Below are 20,845 nucleotides of genomic sequence, written 5' to 3' on the forward strand. Positions count from 1 at the left end.
TTCTATCTGGATTTATCTGGCTCAAATCGTTGTTGTTGCATTTACATGCAAAATTATTAATCTGCCACCGGATGATGGCTATCGTCAATAGATAATCTACGCGTTTACTCAAATCCACCCATCCCTGGGAACAAGATTATTTGCTGTCAAATTTTTACGTTTCTCTTTTATTTTGTGCTTTCAATTAGAGGTTACACTCTAGAGACGGACCTTTTTCTTTGAAGTTAGTTATATAGTTAACGATTACGAGTTAAATAAGAAAATAAAGATAGTCTCGTTATATGTAAGCTATGTCTAATTCGTCGTGTTTGGTTAACTCTGAGTTAAAAAGTTAACATGCCGTAATAAAACTGTAGGAAAAAATAAAACTTCATTTGCGTTTCGGTAGAAGTCTAGTTGAGGGGTCGACTGCTAATACGTTACCAAATATCGAGAGAGGTGTCAAACGACGCGTCTTGACATTAGTAGTAATAATCAGAAGGGGGAAAATAAAAATTTTAACTCGTTCAAAAGATATTAACAAACCGGGGGTGGGATCCATAGTATTTTTGCGCAAAACATTATCTTAGCATCTTTATATGGACTGCTAAGCGTTAAACTTTATCTACTTTTCTGAAATTGCTGCGCATAAAATTAGTGTCTATGTTTCACCTCTACACTAATTCTATGCGTATCACCTCTACAAATGGTGTGTGTCCACTATTCATCACAACCATACGGTTTATGAACTTTGTATTTTTCTAATGTACTCACTTCTATGTATAAAATTTAATATAATATAACTTTTAAAATAAACATTTTACAAAAATAACAAACTTAGTATTGAAGACAACAAATTATTATAATAATTAATTATTTACAAACCAGTAAAACCACACATAACATAAAGCATTTCGGAAAAAATATTCTCTAAATGTGTCAGAAAATATGGCAGAATTATCTTAAAAACAATATCGCATACCAAATATTCCCGCAATAAATGTAAAAAATTCTGAAATATTTCATGCCGTGTGGGTCCACATCGTCTGACCTTATTTTAAATGTTCTACAAATAGATATTGGAGGTAACACGTTCGAACCGAATTTTCTGCTTATTAAATTATTAATAATATTAAATAATTAATAACTTATTTTCACACAAATATATTCAGCACAACTGTGAGTTTTAAAGTGTACACTGGAAATTGTGTAAACTTTAAAATTTTATTCTGCATAGCAAAACTGTGAACAAGAAAATTCACTTATAAAAACTTTGTCAGTTTTCTTGGCAGCCAGTGTACACTATTGTGACAGTCAAAAGTCACACTTATGCCCGGTTTTCAGTGCGAGTTTAAACTACAGTTAAAGTTGCTAGAGTCAGTCTAGAGTTTAACCCTGCCACTTCGGTTGCTTAAGCTGAGATGAGCAGCAAAATTTTATGTTATCGATAAAAGCGACAAAGTTAACTCTTGCAACTTTAACTGTAGTTTAAACTCGCACTGAAAAACCGGGCATTAATGTTGCATAATAAGTTTTGTTTTCATGGCGTTTGATAGAAATATTTTTTCACTGACAGGAAATTTTAAATTCAGCGCTGATTCAGCTTGCATAATATCTTACAGAATCGCATGAAATTTTCAATTGTAAATTTTGTGTGTAATTGAGTTTTTAATCAGTGTACATTTTTAGTTTTTCACAGCTAGAGAATCCAGCCCCTGAAAAAATATTGTACGACAACTTAAGTGAAATAAAATAATTTTTTACGCCATAACTTCCACCATAACTGCACTTTTTCTTTGTGATGAAAGTTTAAACAAAGAACTGTACGAAGACATTGGTCGTACACTGTCAATAAACGTTCCCATAAGTTATGAGTAGATATAATTAGATACTTGGAATTCAAATGCAGGCGATTAGTTGATAATAAGTAAACAGCAAATATATTTTTAGAACTCTATTTTTTATACTTATTGTTATACGAGTAATTTGCAGGCGGTAGAAATCTGATAACTCTTTGCAACCAGTTGCACTAGTGCAACTTGGTACTGTTGTGATTTTCACGTCCCCACATTGACTGAAAATTTCATGAGAGTTGGTTAAGCTGGAGACATTGGTGCTTTATCGGTAACCGTAGCGGTAACCTTTTAACAGCTGATTCGACCAACCTTATGAGAATCAATGCAATCGATTATTGGTGCCGCTAAATTAGTTAAGTTAAAGATCAACAACATAAAAGGTGTTTAGTTCCTCACCTTTTCTTCAAATTATGAGCTTAATAATATTTATTTACATAAATTTATTAATAACTATATACACATACATAATACTTACCTATTCTTACTAATAAAGTAACTAAAATGATAAATGACTTTGAATAAGATTAAAATGAATCTTAAAGACATTGAAATCAATGCCAAGGTTTTTTATAATTTATATGGTATTGATAATGAACTGGGGTTGTGGTACAGGGCTTGCCAAAATCGGAGACCAACAGATCTTGTATGTGCCTTCAAGAAGACAGCATTCCATCCAAAAATAAGAGAAGCACTTGAAATTCTGCTTGCAATGCCCTGCACAACCGCAGCTGTGGAACACTCCTTCAGAACTCTAAGGTAAAGACGTGGTTGAGAACAGCAATGGCAGAATCTCGCCTTAATGGTAAATAACATTTTTTTAAATATATTTATTGTGTTTTTTTTCAAAAGGTTTATGTATGCTGAGTGCTCACAGAAAATTGGTAGCAGAAAATGATACGGAGTTAAAAGATCAACTTTTAGATGAATTTACAATAAATCCTCGAAGACTTATACCTACTTAGCAGGTTTTCTAATACTCAGAGAATGAGTAATGCAATTTAAAATACATCTTCGTAACTAAATAAAGTATGTGGAAAAATACAATTTTGTTGAATGAAACTCACTTGGGAGACCACATTTCTAAAGTAATTACACCTTGTACTGACTACTAAATTAATCTATCTAATTCAAAAAAATTTTGAATTACCAAATCCTAGGCATGGTAGATATTTTAGGAAGCTGTTGATAAATAATTACAAATTTTAACGGACTGCTAGATCCCACAGCTGGGTCTATAAAGCAGACTTCGCTTTTACCTAGACGTCATTACTCTTTATACTTATAAATACGCTATACATGAATCTGAAAAAAAAAAAAACAAGTAAGGAGGCTAAGTTCGGGTGTAACCGAACATTACATACTCAGCTGAGAGCTTTGGAGACAAAAAAGGGAAAATCACCATGTAGGAAAGTGAACCTAGGGTAACCCTGGAATGTGTTTGTATGACATGGGTATCAAATGGAAGGTATTAAAGAGTATTTTAAAAGGGAGTGGGCCATAGTTCTATAGGTGGACGCCATTTCGAGATATCGCCATAAAGGTGGACCAGGGGTAACTATAGAATGTGTTTGTACGATATGGGTATCAAATGAAAGGTGGTAATGAGTATTTTAAAAGGGAGCGATCCTTAGTTCTATATGTGGACGCTTTTTCGAGATATCGCCATAAAGGTGGACCAGGTGTGACTCTAGAATGTGTTTGTACGATATGAGTATCAAATGAAAGGTGCTAATGAGTATTTTAAAAGGAAGTGGGTCTTAGTTCTATAGGTGGACGCCTTTTCGAAATACCGCCATAACGGTGGACCAGGTGTGACTCTAGAATGCGTTTGTACGATATGGGTATCAAATTAAAGGTATTAATGAGGGTTTTAAAACGGAGTCCTTAAGTTTATATGTGAAGGCGTTTTCGAGACATCGACCGAAATGTGGACCAGGGTGACCCAGAACATCATCTGCGGGGTACCGCTAATTTATTTATATATGTAATACCACGAACAGTATTCCTCCAAAGATTCCAAGGGCTTTTGATTTCGCCCTGCAGAACTATTTCATTTTCTTCTACTTAATATGTTAGGTGTCACACCTATTTTACAAAGTTTTTTCTAAAGTTATATTTTGCGTCAATAAACCAATCCAATTACCATGTTTCATCCCTTTTTTCATATTTGGTATAGAATTATGGCATTTTTTTCATTTTTCGTAATTTTCGATATCAAAAAAGTGGGCGTGGTGACAGTTTTTTATACCAAGATAAAGCGAGTTCAAATAAGTACGTAAACTAAGTTTAGTAAAGATATATCGATTTTTACTCAAGTTATCGTGTTAACGGCCGAGCGGAAGGACAGACGGACGGCTGTGTATAAAAACTGGGCATGGCTTCAAACCGATTTCGCCCATTTTCACAGAAAACAGTTATCGTCATAGAATCTATGCCCCTACCAAATTTCACAAGGATTGGTAAATTTTTGTTCGACTTATGGCATTAAAATTATTCTAGACAAATTAAATGAAAAAGGGCGGAGCCACGCCCATTTTGAAATTTTCTTTTATTTTTGTCTTTTGTTGCACCATATCATTACTGGGGTTGAATGTTGACATTATTTACTTATATACTGTAAATATATTAAATTTTTTGTTAAAATTTGACTTAAAAGTGTTTTTTTTTTAAGTGGGCGTGTTCGTCATCCGATTTTGCTAATTTTTATTGAGCACACATATAGTAATAGGGGTAACGTTCCTGCCAAATTTCGTCATGACATCTTCAAGGACTGCCAAATTATATCTGGAAAACTTTTAAATTACCTTCTTTTAAAAGTGGGCGGTGCCACGCCCATTGTCCAAAATTTTACTAAGTTTCTATTCTGCGTCATAAGGTCAACCCACCTACCATATTTCATCGCTTTAACCGTCTTTGGTAATGAATTATCGCACATTTTCGGTTTTTTCGAAATTTTCGATATCGAAAAAGTGGGCGTGGTTATAGTCCGATTTCGTTCATTTTAAATAGCTGAGATGAGTGCCCAGGAACCTACATACCAAATTTCGTCAAGATACCTCAAAATTTACTCAAGTTATCTCGTTAACGGTTAGACGGACGGACATGTCTCAATCAAATTTTTTTTCGATACTGATGATTTTGATATATGGAAGTCTATATCTATCTCGATTCCTTTATACCTGTACAACCAACCGTTATCCAATCAAAGTTAATATACTCTGTGTGCAAAGCACGCTGAGTATAAAAAATTGGCCCCCTCCTTTGTGAAAGGCTCGATACGCCCTTGATTGTTGCTTTCATATATGTATAGTCATAAATCACAAAGTAGACTTAATACTAAATATGATCGACATGATAAGACATTTTTAATAGTCGTAAACATGTATGCTAACTTTTGTGTTTCTTCTTATCATCATGAGTTATTGACACCAATGTGGATAAGTACACAATGATTGACACAACACGGCCCACAGACTTTTCGTTTTTAGGCAAATTCAACAATTCTCCTTCCGCGAAAAAAAGCGCACCCCTCTCTCAAAAATATGAGTAGTACTGAAGCTGCGACTGGCGCACATGTGATTTCTAGAAGAACTTTCGAATGTACTTAGTTCATTTGTTTGGTTTGCTAATTGACTACATATACATATGTATTTAAACACATAAGCCAAGGCAGTTGAAACCAATTACAACAAATTTCCTCCAAAGTTTGCGATATACAGAATTACTCAGCACAAACAACAGAATAATAAGTAAAGTACCTATAGGTGAAGCTCTTACTCTACAACAACCTCAGTGAGGGTGGCGTTGCACCTCCCATATAAACGGGATTTTTCATACTTCATATCTCCGGAAGTATTCATGACTGAGAAGCTAAGCTGGAATTTGAGTGAGAATGAAAGAAGGTAGGGCCGATGGAGAGTATTTGGTAATAGAAGAAAAAAGGAAGGCAGAAGGAAGAAGTGATAGGCAATACGATTGTGAGGAAGGAGGGGGCAAAAGACAGTGGGATAATTTTAAATACATGAACGCCAAAGTTCGGACAAATTTAAGCCTGCAGGATCCGTTAAACCCCGATATAAGCGTTTGTATATGTACATCTATTGTTCTAAATATAGCGACTGCATGGTATCCAAGATGACATTGGAATGATACTAGTTTTCTACTGGTTCACAACTATTGGGCTATTGACACACGCCGCATACTCCAAAATTATATGCCAGAGCAGTAATTCAATACATTTGACAGGTAATCATATGTATATTACTTATGTGCAGTATATAATGTAAATATATGCACTGCACGATCGTCAGGTACACTTGAAACTTGTGCAAATCTATAGCTATCGGTTATTAACAGAAACCACAATGAAATAAAATTTATGCATGTGTGAATCACATCCGCAAACACAGAGAATGTCTAAAATTGGGTACCTGGTTGTAGGGGAACACGAGCGAGTTTTGTGTATTCAAACAATGAATCTGTTCGAGTATTTCGAGCAGAACGCGTACCATGTTGGGCTTGGGATCTGCTTTATAAATAAAATAAATAACCAAAATTTTTAAATTAAACGGTTTTATTGGAAACAATACTTACATGCTAAAAGCTAGTAAATAATTAGGTAGGTTCTAGGTACTAGTCATCACACTCCTCATCAATCTAGGGCGTTGATCAGATAATTCAGGCATGCTTAACCAACGAAACGATATCATTTCGTTACGATAATCAACGTTAATAAACGAAACGAAATGACTTCGTTTCGTTTATTAACGTTAAGATCGTCAAATTAACGAAATGATTTCGTTTCGTTTTCTGCCATATCAAAACGAAATCAAATCGTTTATGTTGATTATTAATTTCAAACTATGCTGGCAAAGCTGATTGATGGCGGAGTCATTAAAGGTGAAAGCATTATCCAAGCTGATTGCAACTTTTCTCATGAATTTTGACAGTACGAACATTTCTCAGAGTATTTTTGACATTACCACCAACGAATTACACAAACAAATTACATAGAGTTTGTGTGTGTATGTGCGCTTGTTGTTGCCACCTTACGGCTTCACCATGGCTATAGCATTGCCAGCACAATTCAAACATAAAGTATCACGTTTCTGTTAACGTTTTTAACGCTAACGAAAGCTTTTCGTTTCGGTTAAAAACGAGAGACAATTTATCTTGATAATTTCTTTATCGATAATATTTTGAAGTGTTTCAACGGAAACGGTGGAAATTTTTTGATAAACGATTAGCTTAACGTTAAGGTGCATCCCTGAGATAATTAAATAAAAGCGTTGGGCGCGTGAAATTTCTAAAAATGTGAGGCGCTGCATAACCTGATTTAGGTATAGTTGGTCTTATATATGACTATCAATAGAAATTTCACGCGCCCAACGTTTTTATTTAATTGTCTGATCAACGCTCTAGATTGATGAGGAGTGTGAGTACCTAGGACCTATCTAATTATTTTCAAGCTTTTAGTGTTATTCTTACTCCATGTAAGTATTGTTTTCAATAAAACCGTTTAACTTAAAATTTTTTTTTATTATTTTATTTTCAAGTTTTTAGTCTTTATTTAATTGCCTATTATTTCTCAATCTATTTAGTGCCTCATTATTACAAGGACTCTTTCCTGACAATTTATTACAATCTAAGTCCTCAATACATAATCCTTCCAAAGACTTTACTCGACTCTGCGCCACGTATGCTAGACCCTCCTCCAACTCCAAAATATTTTGATGTCACTTCTACCGGACTGTATGTAATATTTGTTCCAAATATGAGCTTCCTGCTCATGTATGTATTATGTGTTCCAAATATGGACCAAATCGGACCACAAATACGATTTTTTTGAATATCTCGATCTTTGCGCCACCTAGCGAGGATTTTTTTGCATAGGTCGCTTTCTATTCTTGTATGTATTATGTGTTCCAAATATGAGCCAAATCGGACCACAAATGCGATCCTTGCGCCACCTAGCGGCAATTTTTTTCTTGCATTGTCATCGGGTTCTGAACTATATTCCAAGTTTCAAGCTTGTAGCTTATCGGGAAGTTACTCAAGTTTCAATTACAAAAAAAGTGCTGTCCAGCCTGTCAAGTCAACCTAAATAAAACCGTATAAAAACAACTATATTAATGGGAGTTTTAATGGAAAAGGAAGGAGAGGGCCCTATTCAAATTTTAACAGAGTAAAACTAAAGCTGAGAAGGACTCGGCCTCCATTAAAGGGTTAAAAATAAGTCAGTTGTCGGGAAGAACGAATTGTTGGCTTGCATTATTATTAAGTAAGTTCGGCTAGCTAAGACCTTGTCTCGTCATTCCAAATAATAATGATCCGTACCATGGCATTTAAAGTGAAATTCGGCACAAAATACACAAATCAGTCAGAATTCGTTTTAGAGGTATGTTTACTTCGGCAAAGTTTCTTATTTTCATCCCTGGAATACGATTTTCACAGAGCAATGAGCGATTTTTAAATCGACCCGCCCTAATATACATATATTAAATATTTTTTAACTTATATAATTTATACACTTGGGTGGTCTTTAAATCTCAAATGATACATTTTAATATACATTTTGAAATTGATTGAGGACGGCGAAGGTGAGTGACACTGGAGTAAAATTTCAGATAACACTATGATGCCTAAAAAAAATGTATATATATATGATGAATTTCATATCAAATTCAATATGCGTTGAACCCGACCCACTCAGAATTTGATGAAATTTTGCATGGGGTTACATCTTACCCACCCAAACACAACCTTATTTTTAGAAATTGCATTTTCGAAAAATTGTGGGCGTGGCAAGGTATCGAAATATCCGAAAATATTAGAAAAATGACGATAATAGGTACTTTTAAAGTGTGATTACTACGGAATGGCTTTACCGATTTCAAAGATCTTCATACCATTAGAAAGGTATTGAAATAAGCTTTCAAAAAAAGTAACTGAAAAAAATTTTTTTTTAAATAAAATTTAAAACTGAAAAAACACTTCAAAGATCAAGCGATTTTGAAAAATAAAATTTTATTTTAGAAAGGTCTATTTAATATATATAACATATCTGAAAACTAAAATGGGGTTTTTTTTAAATTTTTTTAAGTAAATGCATCTCTTGGTTACTTTCTCATATTTGGATATCACGCGTAAATTAATCAACCAATTTGAAAAATTTTTATACCGTTAGAAAGGTATTAAAATCATCTTTGAAAACATATACTGTAAAGATTCTATATTACACTGAAAGAAAAAAAATTTTTTATTTTTTCAAATTTTTTTTTTCACTTCAAAGACCAAGCGATTAAAAAAAAAAATTTTTTTTAGAAAGGTAGATTTAATATATATAACATATCTGAAAACTAGAAGGGTGTTTTTTTTTCTTTTTTTTTAAATTTATTTAAGTAAATGCATCTCTTGGTTACTTTCTGATATTTTGATATCACGCGTAAACTAATCAACCGATTTTTAAAAATTTTTATACCGTTAGAAAGGTATTAAAATCGCCTTTGAAAACATATACTGTAAAGATTCTATATTACACTGAAAAAAAAATTTTTTTTTAATTCTTTTCTACATTTTTTTTTTCAAACTGGGAAAACACTTCAAAGACCAAGCGATTTAAAAAAAAATTTTTAGAAAGGTCGATTTAATATAAAAACTAGAATGGTGTTTTTTTTTCTTTTAAAAAAAATTATAAGTAAAACCATCTCTTGTTAACTTTTTTTTTATTTTGCTATTATTGTGTGACAAAAATGGTACCTAGCTATACTTTGGAAGTTATACAGATACAGATACTATGACTAAGTATTCTAATAGATTCGAACAAGAATCGTATTATCAAATTTTTCAGACACGCACAATAAATAGACATACACTTGATAAAGTTTTTTTTTGACCTATTAATTTTTTATTTTTATTTATTTAGATTTAATATACAACTTTGCGCAGCTCATACTGCTGACTTTCGGAATATTTGCCTACTTTCTAGTTTGTTCAGGTAAACTACGCCTGTCCATGCTAGAGCGTTTGACGTCCGAAAACTTTGTTTTATTTTTTTGTATATCTTTGCTAATTTTTATCAATTCGTAAGATAAATCATGCCCAAAAATGTCTTTAATTTCCTTAGATGTCATGGTGTTTGGTAACAGAGATAATATTTTTTGCTTATCCAAATTATTTGAGCAGTTTTCGATTTGATATTTCCTGTTCTCCAAAATTTGTTCGTAGTAAGCTTTGATCTTCTGATAAAGTTGACAGTGAACCACCTCCAAGTGAATCCGAAATACTTTGCGCAATTTGCTGTGATTTTTTTTGCAGTATGAATCCCTTTCTAAATATTTTCGCTTCATTGGCGATGGATGGCTTCCAAGATGAGGAATAACATGCTTATTTATATTGTCGACGAGTTCGAGTGATTTAGTATAGCTGCTGCATGTTGGAACTTCCTTATATTCTTGATACAATTCACCGCTAGTCAAGATTTCTTGTGCCTCTTCACTTTCCGTTTCAGTAGAACGCTGATTATCAGAAATCTTGATAGCAACCTTAAGTTTAAAGTGACAACTTTCGCAAATACGGCAACGATGAATGTCGGAGACTGCTCAGATATCAGCGCTGCTTCGTTTAAGCTAATGTTTCTAAGTTGAGAGGAACATTTTCTTGATAGCTGCACACATCTGTATTTATTAGTTGATTCCATATCAATGCCTAGTTTCGTTCTGGTCTGTGTCTATCCGTTGTGTTGTTTTTTATAGTCCATTGATGCTGTGGCAGGTAATCTCAATCTATGTGTGCGTGGTAGGTAACGTTAATATGCGTGTGTGTGTGTGCGGTATTGATACGTCCGAATTGTTACCTTTTCCAAGGGTTGTTTTTGTAGGTATCTAGACATACCGCTTGTTAGCTAAGCGGTAGGTTGAGGTAGGTAGAAATCGGTGATTTTTGCCGTGTGGTAAATTTTTCGTTTTTGCTTGTTCATTGTTACGTGTTTGGTTGCTGTACCTTCTGGCTTGTGCTGTTTTTTGTAAACTAGTTTTAAGGGTTCAAATATTTTGTCAGAGATAGTGTTGGTTTGTTCGTTTATTATCCTGCCGTCAAATGTTTTTAACTTGTATATCTTCCCTTTACTTGTACGTGAAGTATTCGAGCCGTTGTTTTGATGTTAGCGCTGGGGTGCACCCCACTGGAATAAAAATTTTTTACAGTGTATTTTTTCAAAGCTGATTTTAATACCTTTCTAACGGTATAACAATTTTTGAAATCGGTTGATTAGTTTACGCGTGATATCAAAATATCAGAAAGTAACCAAGAGATGCATTTACTTAAAAAAATTAAAAAAAAAACCCCATTTTAGTTTTCAGATATGTTATATATATTAAATAGACCTTTCTAAAATAAAATTTTATTTTTCAAAATCGCTTGATCTTTGAAGTGTTTTTTCAGTTTTAAGTTTTATTAAAAAAAATTTTTTTTTCAGTGTACTAAAAATTTTTACAGTGTATTTTTTTGAAAGCTTATTTCAATACCTTTCTAATGGTATGAATATCTTTGACATCGGTAAAGCCATTCCGTAGTAATCACACTTTAAAAGTACCTATTATTGTAATGTTTCTAATATTTTCGGATATTTCGATACCTTGCCACGCCCACAATTTTTCGAAAATGCAATTTCTAAAAATGAGGTTGTGTTTGGGTGGGTAAGATGTAACCCCATGCAAAATTTCATCAAATTCTGAGGGGGTCGGGTTCAAAATGTACGTTTTTTTCAGCCTTTGATATGAAATTCATCATATATGTATATACAGCTATTATATATATATATTTTATTCAATGCCCACTATCATAATACTATACTGCCGTCCATAGCAAAGAGGCTATAAACAGTAAAAAGTAAAATCAGAGATATATGAAGTGCAAGTTTTACGTTTGTTTTAACAAAATTTATAGTATTATTTGGTACACAACATAAATTAATGAATATGACCTATTAAATGACTTTATGGCGAGCGTGCGATTCTGGTAAATAATCCCTTTAAGAGCCAGAAATTGGACGCGAAATTTAAGATCTTCGAAATATAATACAAATTTTAAATATTGGTTTTTCTTTAAATTTGACTTATTAATGACTACACTGAAAGAAAAAGACTGGTAAAATCAACCGAAATAAGGGTAAATTCAAACGAAATTTCTGTAAAGTTTTATCCATCGCAACAAGATGTTGAATCAACTACGCACAAATCGTTGATTCGTAATTGACCGTTTTAAAAAAGCTTTTGTACGAAAGTACCTATGTTGCGGCATTTGCAAGGCAGATGAGTTTTCACTGAGATCTTTTCATGGAAGAAATACACTCGGAGTGCTTGCCGAACAGTGCCGAGGGGCGACCCCGCTTAGGTAAATTCTCTTCTAATTGAAAAAACTTATTTCTAAAATTTTTATGTTGCTTTGCCCGGGGTGTGAACCCACGGTCTTCGGTGTGGAAGGCGGAGGACGCTACCATCACACCACGGCGGCCACCATATACATACGTAAATATGTGCATACATATAGTACACAGCATACATAAGTACAAAGTAGAGAGCGCAGTGAGCGTAAAATTCTTTTTGAAATTTGCTCATGTATTGACTGTTGATCGCTGTTTAAATGACCAGTGAGATCAGTTGTGTTAACAAAAAAATCAGTTAGATTGATTAGGAAACTCTGTCAATTTTACAGAATTTTGTTAACTTAAGAGCGACAATTTCTCTTCTGTTGAAATAACTAAACTAATTTGTTCGCTTGACAAAGAACTCGGTCGAATTAACCATAATTCGATCAATTTCACCGAATCTCCGATAAGTCAAGAACAATAGAACAGATTTGTTGATTTTACTAGCACCATTTCTTTCAGTGTACTTTTAATGAGCAAATTGGTGTCGCAGAAATATAATGGCATCAAAATCCCTAAAAGGCTTTTGACTTTGACTCCAGCGAAAGACGCCTTTGAACTTTAAAAACATTTATATTTGGTATCGACTCAAAATTTGTATGTTAGGAAGTGGTATTACCGTTTAAAGTAAGACTTCATAAAGCCCATCATTTGATTTTTAAGGGCCATCCTATTACACATATGTACATATAACGCACACCTAAATCTGTACAGCTATTAACTGACAAAAAAAAAAGCACGCTAAATGAATATTTAGGTTTTACCAAGTCTTTTCTCGGTGGAATCAATTATGCCGATCGGCCAATACTGATTGCAGATTAAGGCACTCAAAAATAAACCAGATAGATCCTGTTAGATTTAGGTGTGGGATATGTAGATAGAAATAAAATGCATGAACTGCAATCGCTATTTCGATTGTCTGCTGTGGCTTGGCTTATTTCAGTTTTCGCTCTCTACTCCGGCATCTTTACTGATGTACTTGATGAACTGCTTGCGCGCGCCCCGATGGATCTTCCGGACAACCCCAGTCCATACGTGGTACCCAACGTTTAACGGTTTCCGCTGCTGCATTGCCAGGGAATATTTCTTCAAAAATTGTACGATAATATAAAGCCTCTTTAGTTGTTGGTGTATTAATAGGAAAACGTTGACTAGCTGTAGCGAATTGCTCGTCAGTGATGTGTGAGGACGCAACACTTCGTATACTATCTATCCAGTCATAACCGACACCATCAGAAAATTGCTCCTTTTGACGCCACAATACTTCATGCGGCAAATAATTGTTGGCGAAAGCAGCACGGAGGATGTGTTTCTCTATGCGGTTTTTTTGTACATTACTTATTTGATTTTGATTGCCTGGCATTTTATCTTCTGGACGCACTGACATTACATAGTTTACAAATGATGTATCGAGAAATGGTACACGTAACTCCAAACCTTTGGCCATTGTGACTTTGTTGGCGCGTAAACAATCAGACAAATGCAATTGCTCTACGCGCTTGACCAGCTCCTCATGGAATTCGACAGGGTTTGGTGCTTGGAAGAAATATAAATAACCACCAAATATTTCATCGGCGCCTTCGCCAGACAAAATCATCTTAATGCCAGTACTCTTGATGTGACGTGCCAACAATAGCATTGGTAAACTGCATCGTACCGTTGTTACATCGTACGTTTCCAAATAATAGATTATATCACGTATGCCATCTAAGGCATCTTCAATTTCGAACACGATCTCACTGTGATAACTGCCAATATAATCAGCAACCAATTTTGCCGCCTTAAAATCGGGCGCATGGCGTAGACCAACTGAGAAGGTACGTAAACGATAATTGGGATCGCGTTCACGTCGTAATTTTGTAGCGATCGATGCTACCAAGCTAGAATCTACTCCACCTGAGAGGAGCGCACCAAATGGCACATCACATTGCAGATGTGAACGTACAGCTGATTCAAACTTCAAACGCAATATTGAGAGATCCACATCTTGTGTGGGTATATGCTCGATCCAAAATTCTTTGAAATATTTTTTACGTTTCAAATTATTAGCTGGCCCTACACGTAACTCACCTGGTGTAAACATTTCGAGTTTCGGACAAAACTCTACAATACATTTCATTTCTGATGCAACCCATATATTACCATCTATATCCTCACCAATGTACAATGGGATAATGCCGAAGGGATCGCGGGCAATCATTATATTCTTTGTACGTTTATCATAGAGTGCAAAGGCGAACATGCCGGTGATATATTGAACAAGTTCTTCACCATACTCTTCGTATAATTCAACTATTACATTACAATCACTTTTGGGTTTATAATGGCCCCGTTTCTTAGCGATCTCTAATGATTGCTCAAGATAATTATATATTTCACCGTTAGCAACCAACAGCACATCACCACTTTCCGAGATCAAGGGTTGGTGTCCCGTCTCAACACCAATAACCGCCAAACGTTCATGCACCAACACCACACCATGTTCCGGTAATGATTTGACGCCGGTATCATCCGGACCGCGATGTCTCTGTTTGCCACTTTGTCGATAGGCGATTTCACGCAATGTATGCATGCAGCCATGATAGATTTTTGGCGCTATAGGTTGGCCCTCTTTGGAGAAAATTGCAAATATACCACACATTTTTTGTTTTATCAAATTTAAATTTGTTTTAACTCGGCTTTCGAATCACTTTGCGTTGCGTATTTTCTGTTAAACTTTAATACTTCTTCCCGTACACATGGATATGTATTTGACGTCGTTATGTCTAAAGCTCAACTGAAAATCATTCAAAGCTTGAGCCGTATTTTATAGCGACGATCTCACGATTGGCTTTGTTATCATAGCCAATGAATGTCTGCTGAGTGTAAGCGGAGCGAGTGATTATCTGTTCCCGCTGATTGCTTCAGAATATTGCGTAGCTGGCATTCTCATGCAATTGATACCTACTCTCCTTAATAACGCTGTGTCTGGCCTTCTGGTTTGAAAATTTGCTAACATTGTCTGTTGAAACATTGTATGGTAGTTGAACGGCTAAGTTAAAGAAAAGTAATAAATAATAATAATTAAGAAAGTAAAAGTTCGGACTGAACATTATATACACAGACATACCCTACCGGTATCTCCAACACTGGTCTTGGACAAATAAATTGAGAGCTATAACTATTTTAAGGAACATGTTCCCATATGTGCTATTGATTTCCTTTGTGAATTAAATACGCCGGAAAAGCTGGACGGATTAAGAAGGAGAATAACTTTGACAACAATTGCAGCTTGGACTGAGCAGGCAATAGAAATAAAAAATCCTCTTTGGACGACCAAAAATCTCACTCTAGATACACCTCTTATCATACCTGTCCTAATGTACCCCTCGGAATCATGAACGGTGTCGGGAGGCATTGAGGTGCGCCTCGAAGTTTTCGAGATAAAACTTCCCCGTAAGATTTATGGTCCAGTCCGGCGAATAGGAGGTTTTATGATGATCTGAGTGAGCTTTGCGCAGATATGATGATAGTGAGGGGAAAAATGCTTTGCTGGTTAGGTTATGTAATACGGAACTTTTAGGTGTTTACTTTTCCGGTACGAAGTAGAGGGTATAACAATTTTACTTTCGCCAAGCGAACGATTGATACACTGTTTTATGTTATGTTGCCTAAAGTAATTTATCTACTCAGTCGATGGCGGTTCTGGATTTTTGGAATCAGCTGATAGAGGGCAGTTTATGGGGTGCTGATCGGGATGAAAAGAGTAGTATGTATATCCGGTTCTGGATCACATTTTGTAGGAAAATCTCGAAGCATGTCTCACCCTAAAAACTCAACACTTTTGGACCAGTCTGCCCCCAGTCTGGTTTTAGGAATGGGGCCAGTTCATTATTTTCGGACCAGTCCGGTATGAGTCTGATCGAAAGTCGATTAAACCAGGTCTATATTTATCTTGACCTGAAAATTTTATCACCTCTCAAGATCATTCAACAATTCCGCTAGGTGGCGCATACGTTTTTTCGGTTTGTGTTCTGGCTGATCTTCTGGTTTGTGTTCTGGCTAACTTCCGCTAGGTGGCGCATAAGAAAAATCTTAGTGGTGTATAAGAAAAAGCGTAGAGCTTTTTACCTTTAGCAGAGTTTTGCCGTAAACATGACAGCATATAAATTATATATATATATCAACAAACCGCAAAATAAATACCGACACAGACTCACCCATTCATATACATACATTTAGATAAGGGCTACTTGTCTCACAGAGTTGACACTTGTTTCAATTGAATCGCTATTAAATTATCAGAAAATTTGCTAGACTATGGAAATTTGGTTTTGCTATTAAGACCCTAGCACCTAATTTTTTCCTACCTCTTGCCCCAATGCTAGTATTTTCCCAATCTTGTACTAATAATGAAGGAATTTATTGGTTTGAGAGCAAAAATGTATTCTATTCACATCGATCAAGAAGAAAAAGAGATTAAAAAATTAAGGATGTTAAACAATTGTGTTACTCTCAAACTTTCTGCAAATGATTTTAAAAGATGTTTATTCGAAAAGAAATTGTTCTTTGACTCAATGTATATTTTTAGATCGAAATGTCATGAATTGTATACACAAGAAATAAATAAAGTAACGTTAAGTTTTTAGATGATAAGAGATTTGTAAAAAATAATGGAATTAATACCTACGCTTGGGAAATGTTTGTACAAGAGCAAAAATCAAATCATGTTGATAAGAAACCTTAGCTGTTCAACATTAAAATATATATATATTAGGCCGGGTCGATTTGTGGGAAGGCAAAAAAATCGCCCATTGCTCTGTGAAAATCATATTCTGGGGATCAAAATAAGAAACTTTGCCGAAGGAACCATACCTCTTAAACGAATTCTGATGTCCCCTCCTTTGGGTCGTAGGGGCAAATTTTAAAAAATCCCACTTTGAAATGCCTATGTTTTTTCTTTTTGAAGTTTATTTTTCTCTTAAGAAATTTATTTAGTCAGAACATTTGTAAATAAAAAAATGAATTTAACTTATACTTATATTTATTTATTTATATATGAATTTAGCTTAGTAATAGAAAAGAAATTAAACAAAATTATTAGAAATTAGCGTTTTTACAACCCCCTTTTAAAACCAAGGCATCACTGTGATGCATTTGCATGTCGTAAACATAGTTGTGTGAGTTTTTTATTCAACCGTTTTAAAAGATGAAGGTATCACTGTGACACAATTGCAGATCGTAAAATTGCTTGTGTTGTTTTTTTTAAGCCACCACAAGACACAGGAGGTAGAATTGAAATTGCCCCTACCCAAAAGCTCGATGCAAAGGGGGGATATCAGAATTCGTTTTAGAGGTATGGTTCCTTCGGCAAAGTTTCTTATTTTGATCCCTAGAATACGATTTTCACCGAGCAACGATTTTTAAATCGACCCGCCCTAATATATATATATATAATTTTTAAAGGGTCCATATTTCTAAAGTATATAAGTGTGAGCGAAATATAAAAATTCTATTTTATACCCAACTATGCTTCACCTGTCTGTGCTTAACGTATAAAAAGCCTATCATTACAAAGACAGTTCTTTATTAAGTTTCATAATGTTTGCGACAGTAGATGTTCAAGACTTTAAAGCATACGATAATAGACTTATTGTAAAGGAAATAGCTGTGGTCCTCAACAATGAAGAATTCCACTGTTTCCACATAAAAGCTCCATTTGAATTTTCGGATCTGAGTAAGGAAAATCAACGACAAGCTAATTGGTTAATGTTACACCACCATAATTTATTATGGTCCTATGGAAGCGATAATTTTAAATCTGTAAAAACTATTTGATGTCAACATTGAAGAACATCAAAGTGTATGTTAAGGGGCGACAAAAAAGTGTATGGATAGCAGAGTTCCTCCAAAAGCCGGTGTTTAACATTGAAGAGGAGAGTACAGGATGTGATGGAATGAATGTCTCTAGATTATATAGTTTACACCCAAATGTTGTGCGTTGTCAATATCATTTTCATACTGATTGTAATGTGAAAATCAACCAACGACAAATTCGTTGTGCTTTAAAATCAGCATATATTTTGTTCAAATACATATCGGGTAGTAATTTTAATTTATAATGAAATAAAATAGATTTAGAAATTTTCACTTTAGTGTTTTTATTTTAAAAGGGTGAGGATTAGAAGAAGAAGAAGAAGAAAAGTAAGTATATAAATACATTAAGGGGCGACAAAAAAGTGTACGGATAGCAGAGTTCCTCCAAAAGCCGGTGTTTAACATTGAAGAGGAGAGTACAGGATGTGATGGAATGAATATCTTTAGATTATATAGTTTACACCCAAATGTTGTGCGTTGTCAATATCATTTTCATACTGATTGTAATGTGAAAATCAACCAACGACAAATTCGTTGTGCTTTAAAATCAGCATATATTTTGTTCAAATACATATTGGGTAGTAATTTAAATTTATAATGAAATAAAATAGAATTAGAAATTTTAACTTTAGTGTTTTTATTTTAAAAGGGTGAGGATTAGAAGAAGAAGAAGAAGAAAAGTAAGTATATAAATACATTAAGGGGCGACAAAAAAGTGTATGGATAGCAGAGTTCCTCCAAAATCCGGTGTTTAACATTGAAGAGGAGAGTACAGGATGTGATGGAATGAATATCTTTAGATTATATAGTTTACACCCAGGTGTTGTGCGTTGTCAATATCATTTTCATACTGATTGTAATGTGAAAATCAACCAACGTCAAATTCGTTGTGCTTTAAAATCAGCATATATTTTGTTCAAATACATATTGGGTAGTAATTTAAATTTATAATGAAATAAAATAGAATTAGAAATCTTAGCTTTAGTGTTTTTATTTTAAAAGGGTGAGAATTAGAAGAAGAAGAAGAAGAAGAAAAGTAAGTATATAAATACATTGTTTTCTAATATCAACATCATTTTAAATTGACGTAAACAAAGGGATATATCACAATGAATTTTAAATTTTATATCTCATTATTGTTATTACTAGTATTGCCCGTGGTCGAAATTCGACCAACTTGTATTTTTTTCAACTCATTATATGCATCCAGTGTTGGGGTAGTGCAATAATGCGTTATTAGTTGAGCAGTAAGTGGAAATATAGCAAACTGATCTATCTTACTTAAAGTTCTCATTAAAATTTTGAATTTGACCTAAGACATTATAATCTTTGATTGTATTTTCTTAAATTTTCTACAAACTTTTCAAATGTAATTATAAGTTTTGGTATGGAGCTCCTTAAAAAAAATATAACAAATATGTTAAATCAAATGAAATTTACATAGAATTGTGGTGAAATTACTTGAAATTGAATTGAAAATTTCCTTTTTCCACACCACCCGGGAGATACGCCGTTGGCGCGCTACCGAAGTTAGTTTTGGGTGCTCGTTTCCCCAATAGGCCTATATCACCAATATAAACTACATATACATATATCGCCCATTTACTTGAATAGCGTCATAATTCAAAAAACACGAAGTTTTAGTTAAGAACGAAGAAAGGTGCTAAAGGAATTTAACCTATTTCACACCACCGGTTAGGTATGCAATTGGCGATTTACTATTACATATGTATTTATAATTAATTAAATTAAATTATAATTAATAAATTAATTATAAATACATATGTAATATGTAAACGAAAACGAAAATTTCGAATAGAATAGAGGATACCTTCATAAAAAATAAAATAAAAATATAAAAATAAATTAGCATAAAAGACAATATACAAATTTTAATGTAATATCTTTGTAGCAAATTTATTTATTTTTTGTTCACTATAAGACGGCGGCCACCGTGGTGTGATGGTAGCGTGCTCCGCCTACCACACCGTATGCCCTGGGGTCACACCCCGGGCAAAGCAACATCAAAATTTTAGAAATAAGTTTTTTCAATTAGAAGAAAATTCGTCTAAGCGGGGTCGCCCCTCGGCAGTGTTTGGCAAGCGCTCCGGGTGTATTTCTGCCATGAAAAGCTCTCAGTGAAAACTCATCTGCCTTGCAGATGCCGTTCGGAGTCGGCATAAAACATGTAGGTCCCGTCCGGCCAATTTGTAGGGAAAATCAAGAGGAGCACGACGCAAATTGGAAGAGAAGCTCGGCCTTAGATCTCTTCGGAGGTTATCGCGCATTACATTTATTTTTTTTATAAGACGTGCTATATCTAAAATTAGCATAAAATCCGGAAATGCAAAAAGCATTTGGGTCAAATTTGCAATTAATTGTTATAAATGAATAAATTTAGTGAGTTTGAACAAAAGTTTACTCATTATTTCTGATTTCATTTTTTTTAAAGCACCTAAAATTAAAAACAAAGAATCTGTTAAATAAAGACCTATGCTTTTACGTGTAAGTAAAATTTGTCCAAAAAAATAGGCCGGTTAAGTTATTTCTTCTCTTTAAAGTTTTTTTGTGCGCTAACAATTATTTTAGAACAATTTTTTAAGGATTTTGGTACAGACCAATATAGGTAATTGGCAACAATGGGAAACAATATTTTATTTCAACAGAAAATGAGCGAAGCAGTAGTTCTCTCACCGTTTGGCGTGCACAAATATATACATATTGTAAC

General features: G+C 34.2%; 1 protein-coding gene across 1 annotated transcript; it reads right to left on the bottom strand.

Annotated features, from left to right (window-relative positions):
- Positions 1–831: 831 nt before the first annotated feature.
- Positions 832–15,017, bottom strand: AsnS (asparagine synthetase). Its single transcript, XM_067756529.1, has one exon. The coding sequence runs from the start codon at positions 14,900–14,902 to the stop codon at positions 13,229–13,231; it is 1,674 nt and encodes a 557-aa protein (XP_067612630.1). The 5' UTR covers positions 14,903–15,017; the 3' UTR covers positions 832–13,228.
- Between the last annotated feature and the right edge of the window lie 5,828 nt (positions 15,018–20,845).

Source organism: Eurosta solidaginis, chromosome 5, assembly GCF_040869045.1.
Source record: "Eurosta solidaginis isolate ZX-2024a chromosome 5, ASM4086904v1, whole genome shotgun sequence".
NCBI classification, from domain to species: Eukaryota; Metazoa; Arthropoda; class Insecta; order Diptera; family Tephritidae; genus Eurosta; species Eurosta solidaginis.

What these genes read in the sequence shown, in the direction of transcription:
- AsnS (XM_067756529.1), bottom strand. Translation starts at nt 14,902, where the DNA reads ATGTGTGGTATATTTGCAATTTTCTCCAAAGAGGGCCAACCTATAGCG.